This window comes from Pteropus vampyrus, unplaced genomic scaffold (assembly GCF_000151845.1).
Source record: "Pteropus vampyrus isolate Shadow unplaced genomic scaffold, Pvam_2.0 Scaffold42, whole genome shotgun sequence".
NCBI lineage: Eukaryota > Metazoa > Chordata > Mammalia > Chiroptera > Pteropodidae > Pteropus > Pteropus vampyrus.
In genome coordinates, this window is record NW_011888823.1 from 3600942 (window position 1) to 3622222 (window position 21281).

Below are 21281 nucleotides of genomic sequence, written 5' to 3' on the forward strand. Positions count from 1 at the left end.
AGTCCCTGTCTTAACATTTCTAGCTGTCATCTCGATCTGCCTGTCCCCTGTTAGACCTCTGCCTCTTTTTTGTCTCCTTCCATCTTCAGTGAGTGAGTGATTCTCAGATGGGCCCAGGTCTGCCTTCTCTCTGTCTTGGTCCTTGCCCTTCTCCCTATTTCCAAGCCACTTTGTGTAGCTGTAGAGGGAGGTCTTGCACCCACTAAGCCTCCCTGGAAGAAGCTTTAATTCAGCATCAATCCTCAGACTGAGTCAGCAGCTACACTAGAGTTAAAGCACAAAGATGGTGTGAAAGGCAAATGATTGGGGGAGGGGTGGCAAATCTAATGCAGAATTCTATGAGTGCCTCACAGTGACTGTATAATTAATCATCTAAACTGGGACACACTGGGAAGATTAAAAAGGGTACTATTAATAATTATGCTGGGACAGCAGACATAAACCAGGACTGTTTCAGGCAAACTCTTCAGGAGGGCTGGGATCTTGCAACCCGTTGTCTGCTGCTTTTGCCCTGCCCCTTAGAAGCTATACTTCTGTACCCTTCCTATGTAGCACATGCAGGGGGACCTCTGGAAACTTGTTTTCCCACATTTTCCTGCCCCACCTGTCTACCCAAATGTCCCCCAACCCTCATTCCTCCCTTCCATGCCCAACAATGACAGACCATACCCAAGCCAAATTAAGGAGAGCAGCTCTATTTATACCAGCAGGGCTAGGAAGGAGCAGTCTGGTGGGACTCTGAGGGCTGAGCAATGTTCTCGAGTGTCGTACAGTCTTGGAGTCGGGTCTTCCCTCCGCAGCCTTTGCCTGGGGAGCCTTGAGGCTTAGTTTATCCTTTCTTTGGCTCTGGGCTTTGAGGAAGTTAGGATGGAGGGGATAATGCCTCTGGGTTTCTCTGCCCCAAGCCCCTCTAGATTTCTAGTTGCCATCTGCCTTTGAGCCAGAGTTGTTGGGTGAGATTAGTCTTCTTCGGCCGGGGTATAGGATTGAGCCCACAGCAAGAATTCCAGTATAGAGTACGCAGAGGGGAAGGGCAGGAAAGATCCAAAAGGCTTGTGAAAACGGAAGAGAAAGAAGGTGAAAAGTCCTAGATTTGCTTGTTAGGAAAGACGTAATTTTGTGCCTAGGAATGTACAACCCACACAGTGCGGTTTTTACTTCTGTTTGCTTTCTAAAGTATTTTTCTAGGTTTTTCTTACCACATAAAATCAGATGCACCCACCCTTCTCACAAAGTGCCCACCTTAGGATTCATCCTCCTCCGACTCTTCCCGGATGCAGATGTACACAAAGATGGAAGCTGGATGGAGGCTAGTGCCATCCTTGGAGAGCAGGTGTATGTGGCGGTAACCTGGAAAGGCACAGGAGGACAGCATTAGGAAGGCAGCCAGAGCTGGGAGGTTGGCGAGATGTTGAAGGACAGGCTCACCTTGTTGCATGCAGGTCCAAGGCAGGGTGTACTGACCCACAAAGTCATTTCGGGATTTCCAATTGTAGTCCTTTACCACAAAACGCAGCAGGGCCAGTTCAGGCACCAGGACCCGGAAGCATAGCGTCTGCCCCCAATGCGGATTAAAACCTGAGACGGGGCAGCAGTGTGAATGAGGGTGGGAATAAAGGAACAGACATTGTTGACTTTTCTTTAGGCCTGTGCTGGGTTGCGTCTGTGTTCTCCCTAAAATTTCACAGCAGTCAGCATTTTAAAGGTGAGGAAATTGAGGCTCAGTGGGTAAGCAATTTGCCCAGGTCACTGAAGCTTATAAGTGAGAGTCCAGGATTCAGATCCAAGACATCCAAGCCCTGATTCTTTGTCGTGTTCCACACTGCCTCCCGTGGAAGTGTGGGGAGGGAGGGTAGTGACATGGACTATACTTAATGGAGGGTAGGATGATAGGAAAGTGACAGTCATACTCCTTCCACCTCCCCCCAGCACTACCCATCCCTCACCATTGTTCTCCACGTAGCTGGTTTCCTGCCGGCTTGTGTCTGGGCGGATGCCAAAGATCTCCACTCTCACCAGTGGATCTATAATGGCCTTCTCTTTGGTCTGGTCCACTTTAGGGAGTTGCTGACCACTGATCACCTGCAATCAGGGCTCTAAAACTTCAATAGTTCCTGCTCGGCCCAGCCCCACTCCAGCCCTCGTACCCCAGAAGAGCGGGGAAAAGATGAGGAAGGAGGATACACAGGACCTTGTGCTCTAGCTTTGGGTTTGCAAAGCCAATCCCCCATGGGTAATATATTTCCTTCTAGTAATCTATGTGCAATTTAAAATGCATCCAAGTCAAAGTTTAACAAGGTTTGGAAGGTATGTTAATGACAGCAACCCCTTCCGTAGCATTTACTGTGCACCAGGCATTGTAAGCACTTTATTTTAACTAATCACAACAACTCTGTGAGGTAAGTAGTAGTAGTATCCCCATTTTGCAGGTAAGGAGACAAAGGTTAAGGAACTTGCCCAACATTACACAACTAGTAAATGGGTTTTAGCCTAGGCAACTGGCTCCCAAGTCCATGCTGGTAACAATCAGGCCGCCCTGCTTCCCATAAGGAACCTTTCACCCATTACACTCCTGTCAGGCCTGACCACCTCTTTCCTCTGCTTCTATTTCAACTAGCCCAAGTTTCTTCCCAATAGTTTCACTCTCTACTGTACCTGAATTAGGAGGATCTTGGCTTTGAAAGGGCCGATGGGCCTCTCGGGATGGAAGGAACTCTGGGTATCACGTAGGAACTCTGGCTTCAGCACATAGCCACAGCCACCGTTCTGGCGGAAGAGCCCATCATAGATGTCCATCTCAAGCCCCGCAGTCTGCACATTCATAGCCACTGAGGGCCCCAGGAGAAGAGAAGGGAAGGATTCACCTTGGGGGCCATCTAGCCCCTCTTTTAGGGAGTTAAAAAGACATATTTGGTATAGAAGGGCCTGCTGGGAACACCTCCATGAATAACTTTCTCAGCTGAGCACTCTCATTGGAGCATTCCTGGCCCTACTGCCACCCAGGGACTTACTTCCTACCTGTTGCTCCTACTTCCTCTTCCCTGTTTCTACTGCCTCCTTACCCATCTGGCAGCCTGCATTCCAGAGTTCTAGGGGGTTGTAGTTGGATGAATCTGTCCTCAGACCACTGGGATACACACGGCTTAACTGCCAGGCATTGTGCTGCACAAACTCATTGCCTGTAAAGAGAGTGTAGGTAGTGAGATGGAAGTGAGGTGGATGTTCCCCATTCCCTGGTCTCAGGGACCCTGCCCACCGACTTCACTCTTCTCCCCAGCATCTCCTGAGGCTGGCTCCAGAAAACTTCACTGTGCCTCTACTCATTTCCATCCAAACCATCTCCCGTAGTTGTCTTCTCCCTAGAGCTTTGAGCCTACTATTTATAACTCCTGTCTCCATGCCTGCTGTGAGGAGTTTCTTAGCTCCCTGATACTTCCTTAACTCCATTGTCTTCTTTCTTGGGACTCATCTGCTTGCGCATCACACTTGACCCTAGCCATCCCTATCTCTTCCTGTCCCTCCCTTTTGGTCCTGACCAGCCTCCTTGATGAGGCGCTTGGCCTTGGCTTCAGAGAAAGATGATAACTCATAGAAGCGATAGTGTTCCTTTGAATGAGTGAAGCTGTGGAATGAGACAGTCTTCATGTAGACAACCAGGGCAGAGAGGGATGGACATATGATGGGTGCGGATTTCTGGAAAAGGAGAAAGTAAAGAGGAAAGTGGAATTGAATATCAGCAATCTGAGAAGGTAGAAGCCAATGGCCAAGATCTGAACTTCCCCACCCAACCTAAGCCTCTGCCCACTTCCTCCCCAATGCATTCTCCCTTCTGCCTCACCTGCTTGGGAAAGAGAGGGGACTTAAGCTTGGGAAGAGGAGCCTGGATCATAATCTGACAACAGATAGGCGGACATAACAGCGGGCACATCACAACCTGGGGGTAGGAATGGGAATAAAGGCAATCTACATATACTGGTGGGATCAGTTTCAGCCTCTGGGCTTAAAGGGTTTGCTCTGTGTTACTTTCTGAGTACCAGGTTTTTAATTTATTGTTTTTAAACAGGTCATCCTCCCTGCCTCTCATCTTTTAAAACAAATTAACAATAATTTTTGGTCAAACTGTATGTGAACCCAGACAGGCATGTCAAGGTATGCAAATGGTCATGGAAGTCACAGCCGGAAGGATGTGAGGGTCCCAGAGTAATATCTTTAGATTTGCCTCCTGAATTCCCATTTCTATCCCTGGACATGGCAGCAGCTTAGATACCACAGCCCCAGAGAGAACAGGATAAGCTAGACATCAGTCGGCTGAGCCAAGCACATGCACAAGAGAGAGAAATGCAGACTTCAAATCAGGATCTTGAGAGTCCCACAAATGGCTCCCCTTCCCCACAAGGAGCTGGACATCTCAGGTACAGACTTCTCAGAGCCTTCCCCTTCCCCATCTCTTCCTGCTCCTCTTTGACTATTTCTGGCCCCTCTGCTGACTCGCCTTTTCCAAGAAGCTTTTTCTAACTAAGCCCACTTTAGTTGAGGTTATGGCTCACTAATAATGCCACACACACACACACACACACACACACACACACACACACACACACACACACACACACATATCAGTGCTTTTTAAAGTGACCTTTAAAGAGACTGAGGAATTAGTACAAAGATGTCTCAGGAGTCACCCAAAGGACCCAGGAGAAAGCCAAATGGGTACTTCAACTAGGATGGCATTTATTTTGTATACTGAGCTTCCAGATAAGATTTCATTTAAAAAGATTTTATGACCCAAAGAAGTTGTAAAGCCACTGCAATATATCTATATATGGCAATATATAGTGGTGCCAAGTATGCATTCTTATATCTCTTTCACTGGAGGCAAGGGGCATTTTGCTCCTCGGCCCTCTACCCTGCCTGGCTCTAGTCTGTTCACATGTAGGCTCTCAGCTTGTGGTACAGACTGACCAAATGCCAGAGCAGAAAGACCAATTCCCTGGCCTACCTTTTCCTTTTTGTCCATACTGCGAGGGCTCAACTCCTGGGTCTCAGATTCAAACTGGGTCTCCAGCTCCAGCTCAGTCTCCTGCTCCCCCACTAGTTCAGACTCTAGCTCTTCCTCCTCTTCCTCTTCCTCAAGATCCTCCTCAAGTGTCTTTAACTTCTTCCCCTTCACCAGGATCTTCCTTCGAAGCTCCTAGGGGACAAAATTCAAGGAGCCTGTTTACCTGTCTGCTCTGGGACCCTCCGGGGGCCCCCTGCTCTCACAGAGCCGCCTCAAAGGCAAAGGAAGTGAGTGAGTGGTCACAAGTTCCCTTAAGAAGGCTGCTTTATACATGCAGCAGGGATTCCTGAATTATTAACATCTCTATCCATATGGGAAAGTATTAAATGGGGACCCCTACCTCACATCTGACACATAAAGATTCCTCCTAGATTAAAGATTTACATAATATAAGGAACATAAAGAATATTGGAAGAAAATAAACAATCTTTTTGAATAATCTTAAGGTGGGAAAGCCTTTAGAACATGAGATGAAAACTCAGAAGACATAGAAATGACTGGCAGATTTGATGACAAAAAGCTTAAAAATCTCTGTAAGGCAGGAGATGTTTCAAATACAAAAGAAAAAATAGACTGCAAAAAAAATATTTTCCAAAGCATTAATATCTTAAACATTTAAAAAATTGTTATATATCAGTAAAAATTATAAACCTTCAAGTAGGTAATATCCATTAAACCAAAAAGAAGAAAACATAAACTTTTCTTTTTTAAAAATATTTGACTTTTTTTTTTCATGTTTGCCATTATGAATCATCTCACTACTGGAGCTATTTGTGGTCCCTCTCTTACTACTGTTGGTTGGAGTGTAATTTGGCATTTTTTCCAGAGGGCAACTTGTCAATAATAACCAAAATGTCAACATGCGAACTCTTCAACCCAGTGATTTTTGCTTCTAGGAGTCCCTTTCAAAGAAAAAGTAAATGGGCAAAGCTGTACATACAAATTATAAACAACCTAAATGTTTACCATCTACTGATTGAATAAATTATGGTCCATAACATAAAATGGAATACTATAGAGCCATTAAAAAGGAAAAAATTATAATGAAAAAAATTATACATGAAAAGGCACCTATGATACATATTATATGTGAGATATAAAGGGATATCGAGAATAATCTTTTCAATTTTCTTAAAACATACACTTTATGTTTATATAAGCATTTAAAAATCTATTGACAGCAGTTATTGGGAAAGGTCGATTTTACGTTGGGGGGAGTTCCCTTTATACTGTTGGTATAGTCTACAACGATTACAAACTATGAGGAAAAAAATTAAGAGATTTCCATTGATAAAATACATATTAAGTAAATAATTGATTTACAATTCAGAGAACTATAGATAGAATTCTGTGTTCAATTAGATTTTTTAAAAAATTAAAGTCACTAATTATCTCTATGACAAGGATATTAAAGAGCAAGATGGTTCATCTGAGGGTGAGAAGAAGGGAACAACATGGAGGAAGCCAATGTGGCGGGTATGGAAGCCACAGTAGAGCCTGGGCTGGGGGCGAGGGGTCCCTACCTCAGGTGAGGGCAGCTGAGTGGGCAGCAACCCATCTAAGGTGGTACTCTGGAGCTGCTCGCCCAAGATCTCGGTCAAATGTTGTGCCATGATCTCCTGCTGCTCCCAGCTGCAGTGGTTCTCCAGGGACAAGATGACTGGATAGTCTGATGTCTGATGGGGAGGGAAGGGGACACTGGAGCCAAAGTTCTAAAGCCTGTAACTTCCTTGCTTCTCCAGGCCCACCTAGCTACTCACTCAACTGAGTACACTGATTGCTAAACTCCTCCGATCTCATTCAAGGCCTCAAGGAGGTCTTGCTGGGTCTGGAGTCCACCCCACATCTAAAAGTCACTTGGGACCCCACATCTCAGACCCGTGCCAGGTCTGATTCCGGTCCCTCTGGGATCTTTGATTTTTCAGGCTTAGAGTGTGAAGGCCAGGCCGCTCCCCTGGTTATGTGTTCATGTTACACTCTCAGGCTTTCATCTTTAGATTCCTATTGTCCCCCAGCCCTATCCACCATTTTCTCTGTCTGTTTCTTTATCCACTCTCTCCCAGATAGGTGACAGAAGTTGTTAGAAGTAATAGTTACTAATCTCTAGCAATTATCTCTATGGCAACTAACTGCTAGTAACACACTCGACAGTTATTCATAATAAGTCCTTAATATTTGCTCAGTGCTTCACCGTTAAAATCTCTTTTACCTACATGCCACTTGACACCCTCTCTTTTTCCCTCGGCCCTCCCCAAACCCAGAGCCAGCCATTCTTCCCTCAGATCCTCTTGTCTCACCAGTGTTCCCACCCTGGGTCTCCTACCTGGAAGGCGTACTGTGCTACAGTGGCCACAACTTCTTTGAACGGGATACGGGAGGTCAGGGTATGTCCATGGTAAACGATAGGTTCCCCATTAGGTCCATCCCATATATCTACCTCTACGCAGCGGCAACCCCGCTTCAGGGCTCTGCAAGAACCCCAACCCCCAGAGACAGGAGGGGTCAAGGTCTGATCTTCTACCTGGGGACCTTCTCCCCACTCTGGAGAGAGCATGCTCACGCCCTCGTAGTTGTCAAGAGCCCTTCAAGCTACATCTCCATAGATCCTTCCCCGTCCACAGGGACACTGCTGCAGCTCACACTATTCTCCTCCACCACCACCACCCCACCCCCCCCCCCCACCAACCCAACTTACAATCTTTCTTTAGCAAGCCGTTACATACTGCCTCGTGTTGTTTCTGGTGTTCTGGTTGTATTTTGTTATACAACATCTGAGCTATTCAAACTGTCAGTAAATTTATACTTTATTTTCTCTACTAGACTTCCTAGGGCAGAAACTATATGTTCCACTCATCTTTGTATCCTTTGAAGCTACTAGCTCAGTTAGCAGTTCACTGCAAAGATATCTTGACTATTTAATCTAATACATGATTAATCACAATAAGAGCAGGTACCATTTATCAGCTATTGACACATGAATTATCTCATTGAATTCTCACAACATCCAGACAAAATAGACACTGTTATCATCCCTATTTCATAGATGGGGAAACTGAGGCATAGAGAGGTTAAATACTTAGTTCCAGAGTACCAAGTGAGGGAGCTAGGATTTGATCTCAAATGGTCTGACTCCAGAACCTATGTTTTTAACTCCTATACTCTATTGACTTCCATTTAACATTTAGTTTATTTATTTATTCAAAATAAATCTGTCAGGACCTCTGAGTTCCAAGAGAGTTTCACAGCCTATAAAAGAGAGAGAAGCTCCATTTACCCATAGGGCTGCAATACCACTCTCCCACCAGTCTTTAGTATCTCCTCCAAGTCTCTCAGGTCTCCAGGGATCCTCAGCCCCAAACCTCCCCACCACCGCCACCCCGCCGCCACAACATCTTTTCAATCTCTGTTATCCACTGTCGGCACCCCTCAATTTCCCACAGATGGTCCCTTCTCATGAGCTCAGCCCCTTCTCCCCTTCTTCCCACTGCACCGTATATATCCCTCGACGCTGCTCTGGCCACAGAGCTGGTCCCCCACCAGGTAGGTGTTATGAGAGGAGTTGATGTAGTAGTGGTTCAGGGGTTGAGTCATATCCTGGTAGATGGGGAGGTATGTTGGCTTGAAGATGTCTCCGTCCTTTGAGCAGAGGTAGCTAAGGAAGCCATCCATGCTCAGTACATGCCGCAGTTTGCCTAGGGTATGGAGTAGGGGGACACTAGAATAAGAGAACTCTAAGGAAGAGCACTTCAGCATGCCTACAGCCTGCCCTCCACCCAACCCCTCTCCAGGGTCCTGCCTGTCAGATGGTGTCCACTCCCAGCTTCCAGATCCCAAACTTGCTCCCCATAGTTTCTGCTATTTCAATCATCCCCACCCTCAGAGAATGTTAAAGCCACAAGGGGAATCATTACAATCATTCTAGTCCAGTGCTGTCCAATAGAACTTTCTATAATGATGAAAACATTCTATTCTGCCCTGTCTAATATGGTAGCCTGTAGGCACATAAAGCTACTGAGCATTTGAAATGTAGCCACATGACTGAGGAACTGAATTTAAATTTCTTTTAGCATTTTGTTTTATTTTATTATTAGTTTCAAGTAACAGTACATTGGATAGACATTTATATAGTTTGTGAAACAATCTGCCTGATTACTCTATCACCCCTCTGGCTCTACTGCATTTCCTATGCTGTGTTCCCCATCTCTATGACCATGTATGAACTACTAATTTGTACTTGTTTAACCCTTTACCCTTTTCTCCCAACATCCCAAACCCTCAAATAAAAAATTTTGATTTTAGTTAATTGAAATTTAAACTGTCACTACAGCTCATGGTTACCATAACAGACAACACAGTATTCAGTCTAAAGGGCTAATTTTATAGATGGGGAAACTAAGGCCCAGAAAGAATCAAAGTCAAAGACTTATTAATGACATGACCAAGGTACTTTTGTTTTATTCCCTGGGCTGTGTAGCTACTGCCAGCTCTGACCTGAGGGTTTCTTCCTATCGTCAATTCCCACATGATGTTTTGAGGAGTGTTTGTTCAACATCCCCTTGGACTACATTCTCTTTGAGGGCAGGTCCCTGTCATTCCTTCCATAGCTCTCACCTGTTTCAGCACAGGCTTCATATAATAATAACAACAATGACTGATAGTTATTGAGCACTTGCTCTATGCCAAGGATGTTATATGCAGTATCTCTCTTAATGCTCTCACCAACATGATCAGGTAGATGTGATATAATCTGCCCTGAGAGGTTAGGTAACGTATCTTAGGTCATATAATTAGTAAGTGAAGAAGCTGGGATTTGAACCCAGGCAGCCACGTGTCAAAGCCACACCCTACACCCCTGGGCTGTGCAGTCCACTGAGGTAACATTGCAGCTGCGGGGCTCTGTCGGGAAGCAAAACAATTTGACTCGCATGCCCAGCTTCCTTGTTCCAGGTTTGACAAGGCCTGGAGATGGTAGAGAATGGTAGGAAGTTGGGCAGGAAGTTTCATTCTTGACAGTAATAACTTAAATGATTAGGGAAAATCCACTGTTGCCAGATACTTTTCATGTGCATTATTTCATTTGATCACCAATTATTTTACAAATAAGAACACTGAGTCTCAGATAGGTTATGTGATTTGCCCGAGGTTACTCAGTAAGAGGCAGGGTAAGAGGCAGAGTAAGGACTCAGGCCCAGGTCTCCTGAATGATACTATATTCTGCAGCCAGAGTATAGTCTGATAGTCAAGTACAAGGGAAGAAAACACCAAGAAGGGTGGGAGGTAGAATTAATGTAACTAACGTATACTGGATCCCGAACTGGGAATCGAGAATCTTATTTCTCAACCCTCTGACATTTCTCTCCTATGTAGTTTCCTTTACAGCCCCCTTTCTTCTCTGAGCACCCACACGAATCTGGAATCACTGATCCCAACACTTTCTACTTGACTCTATATTCCATGAAGGCATTGTCCTTGTCTGATCTACTACTGTATCTCTGGCGCCTAGCATAGGTCCTGGAACATTATAGGTGCTCAATAAACATTTGCTGAAGTAAATGAATAAATAAAAGGAAGTGGGAGTTAGGTCACTTGTCCAGCTGTCCTTCATCTCATCTCAATCCTGATTCTCAAGAGTGGCACCAGGTAAGAGTCAGATGACCTGGGTTTGAATCCCATTTCCTCCCCTTAGTAGCTGTTGGCTTTGAGCAAGCCATTTAATTTTCCTAAACTTCAGTTTTCCTCTCTTGCACAACTGACTTAACAATAGAATTTACTTTAACTCGTCATTGAGAAAAGATTAGAAGAAAAAAGTCATGTAGAAATATTGGCACATTATGGGATACTTAGCAAAGGCCTAATCAAGATTATTGCTTTTGATTTATAAGGCTGTAGTGAGGAACATGAAATAAGGCATGTGAAAGTACCTTGTAAAAAATTTATTAATAATGTAAATTCCTCACATTCTGAAGGGAATGGAGGGCAGGAAGACACCTACTAAAAAGGCAAGGAGAAAGAGTTGAGGGCAGAGAAGATATATTTTAGCTGTGTTTGTTAAAAGCTAAATAATTGGCCTCATTATTATCCCCTCAGCCAGAGGCTGACTAAGCTTCCAAGGGCTTTCCGGGGCTTGGAGGCTTCAAGAACCATTTGGTGAATTTGGAGAAAGCCCAGGAAAGGGCAGAGAGCCAGCATTTAAAGAGACAGCAAACAGGAACCAGGAAGGGAACTAGGAGAAAAGGAATCATATGCATTGGAGGAGAAGAGGCCAAAGCAAGAGTACCAAGGATTTTCTGTTTCCACTCAGGCCAAAGGTTGAAATCAGGAAGAACTTTCTAGAAGTGAAGGATGTGAAACATAAGCATGGTAGAGGAAAGGGGACTTATGTGATGTTATTCCTCCTGAGAGATCTAGCATTACAGAGGAGACCTCTGTCTTGTCTGAGTAGGAAATGACGGCTCTCCTTCCAGAGGAGTGGTTGAATAAGATGAAGATGACTGGGGAAGGACCAGAGTAGGCGTGGCCTCAGCCTCCTTGAGTTAGGCTGCTAGTCTCTGGACCCTACTAGTCACAGTCACCCCTGCTCTCTCTCATGTCTGGTGCCGCTCTGCTCTGGCTCTCTTACCACTATCTGAAGGCTCGTAGCAGTCGATGAGTTCTAGAGCAAGGTCAGGAGCGTGATCTCCTTCTTTCTGCTCCTCTCGGAGGAAATCCACAAATTCCAACAGGGTCAGCTTCTGTCCATCAGCCGAAAAGTTTTCAAATAGTTCCTGCACCTCAGCACGCTTAGTCAATGCCTTATAGAACTCTGTAAATTCTTTTGCTTCCAAAGTGTCAGAGTGAGACCCGTCTGCTGCCTGCAAGAGGAGTTAGAGGAGAGTGGACGAACCCTTTAACAGCAAACTTCATGGCCTTGACTTGTTTTGTAAGGAGAGTCTTGCTGACAGATGGATCCAAAATGCTTCCAAAGAACACCTAATGGTGTTCATAGAAGAAACCAACAAGACTGAAGAGTAAGAACCATGGCCTACACTTCCCCTTGAGCATGGCATAGTGCTAGGGCACATAGTAGAGATTTGATAAATGAGTGTTGCTGGATAGGACTGGAGTATTTCTGGTCAAGTGAAAATGTGGCTGACGCTGGCTTCTGCAAATCCTTCCCCAGAAGACTCACCTGGAAAAGCTGAAAGGCATATTCTTGTTCCATTTCCACATTCATCAGGTGCAGTAACCGCTGGACTTCTTGGAAATTCATCCGACCATCCTGGTTTTTGTCTCCACGCTGGAACCAGTCACTCAGCCATCCGGGTCCGAGTCAAGGCAAAAGCACTGTGTGTGTGTTTGTGTGTGCAGATGTTGGTGCATGTTCATCCACTGTCATCTCTCCCATCTTTCCTGCCCATATCTCTCCTACGCCAATTAATTTTCCATGTTAGCTTCCAGAATAATCTCTCCAGAATACCAATCTATCTTATTCCTGCATGGCTCAGGTACCTGCAGGTACCTCTCTGTTGCCTGCAGAAAGAAACCTAAATTCCTTAACAAAGAAGTTAAGATCTCCTGCACCGCCATGATTTGGCCCCCACTTAGCCTTCTCAACACATCTCTGTTTTCTCTGTACTTTAGCCAGACCCTCAACTCCCTGCTCTCTAATGTCCCTCTCTCTCTCCAGCTCTTCAGTTTCCTATCTCTGGGCCTCTAATCGCACTGTTCCCTCAGGCAGAAATGCTTTTTCCTCCTCTTCTCTTCATGTTCAAATTCTATTCATTTTCGAGGGTTAGCTTAAATGCTACTTCCTCCCTAAAGTTTTCTAAGAATTTTCTCAGCTAGAATTATATATTTCTCCTTCCTTCAAACACCCTCAAATAATCTAAGTACCATAACACTTCCATAGTACTTAGATTATTCACAAAACTCCATCCTTTCTACCAACAAAAACAAGATCTGAGTCTCATTAACCTTTGTACCCCTAAAGCCTGACATAGTGCCTAATACATTCTGCTTAACAGATGGTGAATGAATGAATGGATGGATGGATGGATGGATGGATGAATGAATGAATGAATGAGTGAATGAACAGGCATAGAAGGTGAATACAATCTAGGAAACTTGAAGTGAGTTGATACCACTAAGCCCTTTAAGGGGTTGCTTCCCACCCCTGTGGTAATTAATGCCACTGGGACCTTCTGTTCACCTCTCGGGATCAGTACCCTGTTTGGTCGTTTGCCTCTCACTGTCTGTTCCCTCAATCCTAGGGGGCTTGATTCATGCCCAGACTCTGCCTGGCTATGTCTCAAGCCTTCATTTCTCTATCAATATTCTCAGCCTCACATCAGCCTGAGTTGCCTCTGCCACCCCATCCAGACTCTTGGGCCTTCCTAGCCCTGCAATCCTCCCCTGCCCCCCGCACCTGTTCCTAGCCCTGCAGCACCTGCTCCTTCAGTGACCCCCAACCCCCACTCTGGCTCCATCCTGCCGATACTGGTCCAGCCGCTCCTGTTGGTCCATGCTGGTGACAAAGTCCACCAACAGCTGGAGCCCCTGCATCCAGGTCTGGGCCTCCTCAGCACTGTTGGCCACCAGGTCCAGGTTGGAGCGGCGGCCATGGAAGACGACGGTGAAGCCCTGCTCCAGAGGGAACTCCTCTGCCAGGCTGCGCAACAATTCAGACTCACTGCCCTTACGTACTGTCTCCACATCAGAGATTGAGACTGCCAGAGAAGAAGCAAATAGGGGCACTGAGGAAGAGAGTCTGCCAAATCGCAGGGGCTAAGGGTCAAAGACCATTATTCTCTTCTCTGTGAAGCCATAGAGTGGGGGGACCCCAGCTTACACAGGCTGAAACCCCAAAAACCTTAGTCTAGAGAGATGCAGACCTCTGGGATTCAGGATTGCAAATGTATCATCACTGTTTTCATAGGCAGCATGGCAAAGGGATTGTGTTGGGAATGGCAAGACCTGGCTTCCAGCCATCAGCTGGTAGTATGACTTAACCCTCAGTGTCCTCATCTTAAGTAAGAGATGGTCCTTTGCATGGACAGTGCACATGATGATCACAAGGGGACTGGTGAGGCTGACAAATGGAGACACACTTGCAGGGTAGAAGCAGTTACACCAAAGCACAATATGCCCAAGTTCAATTTTCCCATTCCAGGTTTGAGGACTTTCTCTTTCTAGCTGTTTAAGAGGGAGCCAGAGAAATTCTTCCACCCCATTCCTCATCTGGGGGTGGTGTGGATTGTGAGCTTTGATTGTGTCTTTAAAGTAGACTCTCTTAGATGTATCCTATGATCAGATTTTTAGAGGGATCATAAAGTTTCGCCAATAGGATAAACACTTACGATGCATTTATGATATTTTGAAATAGTCTCCATAATAGCTAACAAATGCATCCTGATTTCAGGTCTCATGCTTTAGACATTAATTTATTGAGTCCCTGTAACCTACTAGGCAGATATTGTTTAATTCCCATTTTACAGATGAGGAAACTGAAGCTTAGTTTAAGTAACTTGTCTAAAGCCACTTAGTTTGAAAGTGGCTGAGTCAGGACTTTAATCCAAGCAGTCCAATGCCTGAGATCATGCTTTTATTATGATAATAATAACAATATGTAACCTACGATTTCTTGAGCCTTGCTAAGTGCCAGGACTCTTTTAAGCCCCTTACATGCAATAACTAATTTAATCTCATAACAGCCGTAAGAGCAAGTACTCTTATAATTTCCATTTTATAGGCTCAGACATAGATATAAGTGGGACAGTACAAGGATACATCATAGAACCCTGGTCCCTCCCCTGCTCTCAGGATGCTGGGCTCCTCAGGATCCTATCCACCCATGTGCCCACCCTAGCTATCCATGTCACTCACAGCTGGGCTTGGCTTTGCCTCCAGCCTGTCGGGCATGCCAGACTGTCATGCAATCTTGCTGAAGTCTGAAGTATCTTAGTCTCTTCCAAATTTTGGACCTCACCTTGCGCATCAGCATGCCTTTCTGCATCAGCAGCACGTCTTGATTGACAGGCACCCCTGGGCCAGGAGAAGCACGTACTAGATAGCCAGCCAGGAGGATGGAGGGCCCAGGAGGAGCTCTTGAACCTGGGGTCCAGCCTCCTCCCTGTCCCTGGGCTGTCTCCCCAAGCCCTCTTCTTCAGGGATACTCACGGCCTTGCAGCAGAGATGCCATCACCCTCTGCTCCACCAGCTGGCGCCAGAGTCACCTAAAAGAGCAGAAGACTGGATTAATCTTGGTGGTCTTAGAATAATGGATCTAGGGAGGAAGAGAAGGAAACCAGTGTTTCCGGACTGCCCACTATGTGTCAGGCATTTCGTCTACACAGTCTGTAGCTCTTTTTACTTCTAATTTGAATTTGGTGACTATGAAGCTTGGAGAGGCTAAGAAACCTGCACCAAATCATATAGGGATTCCGAATTTAAAGCCAAGTGTGTCCGATTTCAGATCCTCTGTTGTTTCCCATAGCCTAGTCCAGGGAGAGCTAAACCAGGGCTTTCTGCCAAACACCCCTCTCCTTCCCAATACCCCGCAGGGGTATTGGCCACAAGATAACCTTGTGTCATACTGCTCAGGAGCTGGCTGGCTGCTCTTTCAGAACCTAGAATCTCTCTACATCCTGGCCTTCTCCATGGAATCATCCCAGCTTCCCTATTCTGGGAGCCCTCTCCATGTTCCCATATAGATCATCCAGCTCCGAAGGGTTATGGCAGAGGATTTCCTTTGTCATTTCTACAACACAGGGCTTTACTTAGCTAAATAAGCCATCTTCTTCTATCTTCACATGGTAAAACATATTTTATACTCCTTTTCATAACAGTTATTCTCACAGTTTTGATGAATCAGAGAAATTACAGTCTTGGAACTGCATTTTCTTCTCCGCCGACTAAAAAAGAGTATCTCCTTTACTATACATGCTGATTTAGGACCTGGTTCAGTTGTCCTAGTAGGTAACAAGAAAGTTCCCTTGAAAAGAACTAGAAATTTGATATGTGGCCACTTTGATTCTAGCTCTGCCCCTATAAGAAATACTCAACTCTTGACCAAATCATTCTGAAATTGGCAAAGCTCATGAAACATAAAACTCTATGCTTTTGTATAAACAAAGGATCTACATTTGAATAGAAATGTTGTTTTTTAATTGATAAGCTTAAAATGTTGACATGGCGAACATCCAAAAAACTAAATGAATCTCTGAAGTAATCATTCAGTTAATGCTCCATTAGAACATCCTGCAGCTCCTTCCTATATTTTACAAATGAAAAAGCAGAAATCTAGGAATGTGATGTGACTTCTCTGAGGTCACATAGGATATTAGTGCCCTCTATCTCTCTTTAGTGGGAAGAGCCTATAAAGTCAGCTGGGGATGACAAGGTCTTTAGGAAGAAGGTAGAAGTCACTGAAAATACAGCTTCCCTGACTGCAGGACCTAGGGAAGGCTTTCTAAATGAGTAGGCTTTCTAAATCAGAGGGAGAGAGGGAGGTTGGAGATCAGTCTGTACCTAAGTGGGAAAGAGAACTCAAGGCAGGTATCAAGAGAGAAAAAAAACCCTGAATGGTTCCAAGAAGAAAGGGTTTTGCTGGCTGAAGCTGAATATGTGAGCCTGGGTGAGGAAATTTTGGATCGAAGAAGGGCCCCAGAGTGCTTCCTTGGAGACAGAAAATCATTTCTGCTTTTCTGTGTGGAGATGCCCAGTTTAGAATCTGAGGCTTGCCAAAGCTGTATGAAAACTGAAGTAGAAAGTAACAGGTCCCTCCTAAGTGTCTCAACTCCTCAGACTCTGGGGAGAGTGGTGGGGTCAGCCTGGGGCTGAAATCTAATCTCACTTGCCCGAATCCTACCTCATCTCCCTTCTGAACTTTAGCTCCCATGTCTGGGGCATAGGTCTTGATCTTGGGGGAAGATAGAATTACCTTCCCTTACATCTGTGTCCAGGAGCCTCACAATGATGTCCTAAAACATGGGAAGCCTGAGAACAGAGTCCAAGTGCCAGGATGGCCTTATTTTGAAGCCTATTTCCTCTCGAACCAGCCTTAGAAAATTATTTTATTCTCTTTTGTCAAATTCTGCCAAACCCAAGGCTTGGCATGCTCTTCAAATCCTGCTCCCATTTCTGAATCACTATTTTAAACCTGTATCCAGGTGACATGTGGCCATAAGATAGCCAATTTCAATACAAGGAGCCAAAGAATGTCAGAGCTGGAGTTCATTTATAGAGAACGGGACTGAGGACTAGAAAGATTAGCTGACCTGCCAGAGTCACCTAATGAATTAAATGGCAAACTCAGAGACAAGAACCAAGGTCTTCATATGACTAGCTTAAAGAGCTAACCAAGACTATACCCTTAGAAAGGGTTGACCCTTCCTTTTTCTTTCTCTCCAGCTCACTCTTCTCTCTCCTGATCTCCTCTCTGCCTCTTTATTTGCTCACTTGTCAGCCTCTCTTTGCTCTCTTCTCCTCTTCTCCTCATCCTTTCTCCCCATCACCTCTTCCTCCGTTTTTTATGGTTCTCTGCCCCTGTGAGGATTTTGAAACTGTGGTCCAGTAGTACATCCCTCTGCTCAGCCTCACTTTCTCCCGTATCCTAGGAGACTGACTAAACAAACTGTGCAGAGAATGTGACTTAGAACCCAGGTGTTCTAGGTCTTGGTGTTTCCTCTGGTGTCTGAGGGTAGGATGAAAGGATGGTCACAGCTGATGCAGGTGCATCAAAAGAGAAGGGATAAAAGACTTGGGATGGAAGCAAGAGACAAGGGACAGAGGATGAAGACTGAGAGTAAGGGACTGGGTCATAACTGTTTACTCCTGGACACGTTTGTGGAGATCCTTGAGGATATAGATAATTTCCTCTGTGATACAGATGAGAAAACAGAGACACAAAATAAGGTGGGAAGTGGCCAGGGCTGCAGAGCAAGATTTGGTCCTTAACTTCCAGGTGGCTTATGTTACCTAGAGATGGACTTTGGCAGAATTGCCAAAGGTGCTAATGGCATTACAGCGGAATTCAGAGTGGCTCAGGTCTCTCTGAGGGACAGGAAGACACAGATCATTTTGCTCATAGCTTCTCTTTAGCTTCTCAGCAGGAGTATGCCTGATCTGGTTCATACAAAGAGGACAGAATGGCTCCGGTCATAGGTTATAACCCTCAGAATGTTAGAGCTTGAAGACTTTTATAGCACATCTAATCCAGAGGTTCCTGGCTATCTCAATACCCTCTGGAGAGTGTCTTAAAACAAAGATTCCTTAGCCCCACCCCAAATCAACCAGATCAGAACTTCTAAGGATGGGGCTCAGGAAGATTTATTTTTAACCAAGCACCCGATACCCAGGCAAGTCTGGAAAACCCTAAACTCCCTCTTATCACAGATCAAGAAGATGCTATTGAAAGTCGCATAGCTAGTTAATGGCAGGACTTGAAGCAAGTGCTCTTACCAGCATAGCACTGGGGCATGCCAACAGACTACCCTGACCCATTGAGCCGGTGAAGAACAAGATAATTGTTCTTTCCAAGGAAGTCTCATACTCCTCTCCTTATTACCAGGGGTTTCCATACTTTTCATAGATCTTGGCCCTCATCTAGTAATCCTTAACAGTCTGTTAATGAATCTATGCTAAAGCATGGCTGCTCCAATTCTCTCTCTTCCCTTACTAGGGTAGGGCTCACATCTGAGTGGCATCCCTGAGTAGTTAAGAGGTCCCATATAAAGAGGTGACTGACACAGCCAGCAGGAAAACTGTAAGCCAAAGAGGATAAGCTAGAGAGAAACAGGAGGCGAGAGCCTTGTCGACCTGTTCCAACACAGGAGTCCAGGGTGCAATTAAATCAGGGTGAGAAAGCATGTGGAGGGCAGAGTTAGGGACTCAGGCAGGTCAGAGCTTGGAGCAGAGGCTGGTCAGAGCCTCTAGGCACTTACCGCGGGCAGGATAGCAGTCCTGTGTCTGTGAGCTCTGCGACACTCTCCTCTGTGGGATGAGTAAACCCGGCCAGCTCCTTTTCTCCTTTTGGCTTCCTCCCCTCTTCTACTGCAGTTTGCTGCTGTGACTGGCAGTTACAGCCAGAGGGAAGGAGTAGGGTGGAGAGAAGTGTGAGCTCTCTCCTCAGTCCAGCCCATCCAATTCTTAAAGGCCCAGGACACTGGTCAGTGAGAGAATCGTAGGGGCAGAGTGGGTAGAAAAGGATTAAGGAGAGGGATTGGGGCACACATCTCTAGGGAGGAGGAGCCTGGCTGCCCTTCATCTTGACCCCAATCCCGCCAGAGCTATCAAAGTGAAATCCAAGGAGTGTCTGAGTTGCAGTGCTCCGTGAATCACTGCTTTTCATTCTGGTCAGTTTCTCTCTGTATGTTATACAGCTGTCTTTTTGCCCTTATTTCACCTGGCCCCTTTCTATGGTGTCCATTTCCACCAGCCGGCCTGCTTCTGTGTCTCTGCATCCTGCCTTGCAGGGCACTCAGTCTAGCTCTGTGGCACAGAGGAAGGAAAAAAGAAGGATGATGGAAAAGAAGGAAGATGAGGAGAAAGGAAGGAGAGGATGATCTTGGAGTGTAGAGGGACAGGTTCGTATCTGTGTATATATCAGGCACTCACTAAATACTGAAGGAATGTATACAGGAATTCATTTGTTCTTTACATTCATTCATGCAATGAGCATTTGTTCAGCACCTCCAATGTGCAAGGACATACATGCCTGTTTATAAAAATGTGTGAGGAGATGAAACAGACTGCTGTGTAAGAATCAAGGGCAAAAAGAGGAGCACAATACTGAAAAGACATCTAACTGGGAAAGGAAGGTAATGAGCTTCTTACATAGGTGAATGAACAGGCAGCTGAAACAGAAACCAAGATTGAAGAAAGGGGAACAAATAGGAGGGGAATAGGGGATTGTAAAGGGATTTATATGGCCCCATACTTCACAGTGAGAAACTGAGGCTCAGGGAAGTTTAGGTAATGTCCTGGACTTCCATTTCAGCAGCAGACAGCCAGTCCCTTGTACTCTCTCAAGCACTGTGAGCTGGGACCTACTTTTGCTCTGCCTTAGAATGACTGCAGATTATGGCTCTGTCTCGACCAGTGGATGACAATAAGGTAGCTGAGGGCATAGGTCACAGCCCTGTACTTGGACTTCTGTGGGATCCATTTCTTGTGAGGTATGTCTTAATCATAGGCACAGAGTGAACTAACTGCACGAAATGATTTGATTTTAAGTGTGCTGAGATCAGGCTGCCTCTCATGATTCCCCTGAACACTCAACTGCCTAATATTCTACCATTAGTGATTATTTATAGCTAAAACTTTAGTTCCATTAAAATACAATCCTCCTAAGTGATTACCATAAATGTCAGGATAGTGGTTACTTTTGGGAGGAGGTGGGGGTTGTGATGAATAGGACATGAAGATGGCTTCTGAAACAGCTGGCCAAGTTCTATTTCTAGTTCTGGGTGCTACCAAGGGTCTTCACTTTTTAGGAACTTATTAAGCTATATGTTTTCTTTAAGTCGTTTTTTACACCTGTGTTATAGTTTCCAATAAGAGGGTTTCAGATCTTTCAACTGGTAATTTCTGAAGCCCTACTGGTTTTTCCACAATTAAATCTAGGTTGAGTTTACCGTATTCTACTGAGAGCAGATTTTGATAATAGAAGAGTAGTATACAGAGAGGGGAGGCAGAAGAGGAAGGCCATTCATGGGAACAGAAAGATTGGGGGGTGGGTCTCAATATTTAAACAGTGCTGACGTCAAATTTTACTCAATAGAGGCCATGTCTCACATGCTTGTCTCACTCTCTCATTTCTACTTTCCCAGCATCATCATGCCCCTATTTTTTCCACGCTTACTCTTCATATTCTCCACTCTTCTTGAACATTCCAGGACTATGCATGGTTTGCTTCACCTAATTGCTGCCCAGCCTCTTTCCCTTCCAATTGTTCTTTGACGGGTATTATCTCTTATCCTGGATTTTCTGGGAGAGTCTAGATCTCAAATATTGTGTTTCGGTGTCCTCGTAAACATACCAGTGCTCCCAGATCATGTGTTCTGATTTTGGGTGCTGGCACTTGAAGACCTTCACAGGTCCAGAAGAGATCCAAAGAGTGGCTCAGAAGACATGGCCTTTGCAGGATGCTCTTTAAATCGGGGAGGGAGCAGACAGACAGGGCCACAGGCACAGGAACTGTCTTTCTGGTTTGGTTGTTCCTATTTCCATAACTAACCTGACCCTT

General features: G+C 45.2%; 1 protein-coding gene across 1 annotated transcript; it reads right to left on the bottom strand.

Annotated features, from left to right (window-relative positions):
* Positions 1-590: 590 nt before the first annotated feature.
* On the bottom strand, positions 591-19078 carry PLCD4 (phospholipase C delta 4). The gene is made up of 17 exons (XM_023529774.1): positions 18979-19078; positions 15215-15270; positions 14921-15079; positions 13536-13764; positions 12228-12357; positions 11679-11910; positions 8550-8751; positions 7383-7527; positions 6583-6735; positions 5000-5191; positions 3537-3693; positions 3063-3179; positions 2656-2828; positions 1947-2082; positions 1429-1578; positions 1243-1350; positions 591-1052 (listed from the first exon to the last, which is right to left on the bottom strand). The coding sequence occupies exons 2-16, from the start codon at positions 15234-15236 to the stop codon at positions 1244-1246; spliced, it is 2304 nt and encodes a 767-aa protein (XP_023385542.1). The 5' UTR covers positions 15237-15270; positions 18979-19078; the 3' UTR covers positions 591-1052; position 1243.
* Between the last annotated feature and the right edge of the window lie 2203 nt (positions 19079-21281).

What these genes read in the sequence shown, in the direction of transcription:
- PLCD4 (XM_023529774.1), bottom strand. Translation starts at nt 15,236, where the DNA reads ATGGCATCTCTGCTGCAAGGCC. An exon ending in CAACAGGAGCGGCTGGACCA is followed by an intron (nt 12,358 to 13,535) that starts GTATCGGCAGGA and finishes ACTCGGACCCGG; the next exon opens with ATGGCTGAGTGACTGGTTCC. An exon ending in AGCGTCGAGGGATATATACG is followed by an intron (nt 7,528 to 8,549) that starts GTGCAGTGGGAA and finishes GGGTTCTTGCAG; the next exon opens with AGCCCTGAAGCGGGGTTGCC.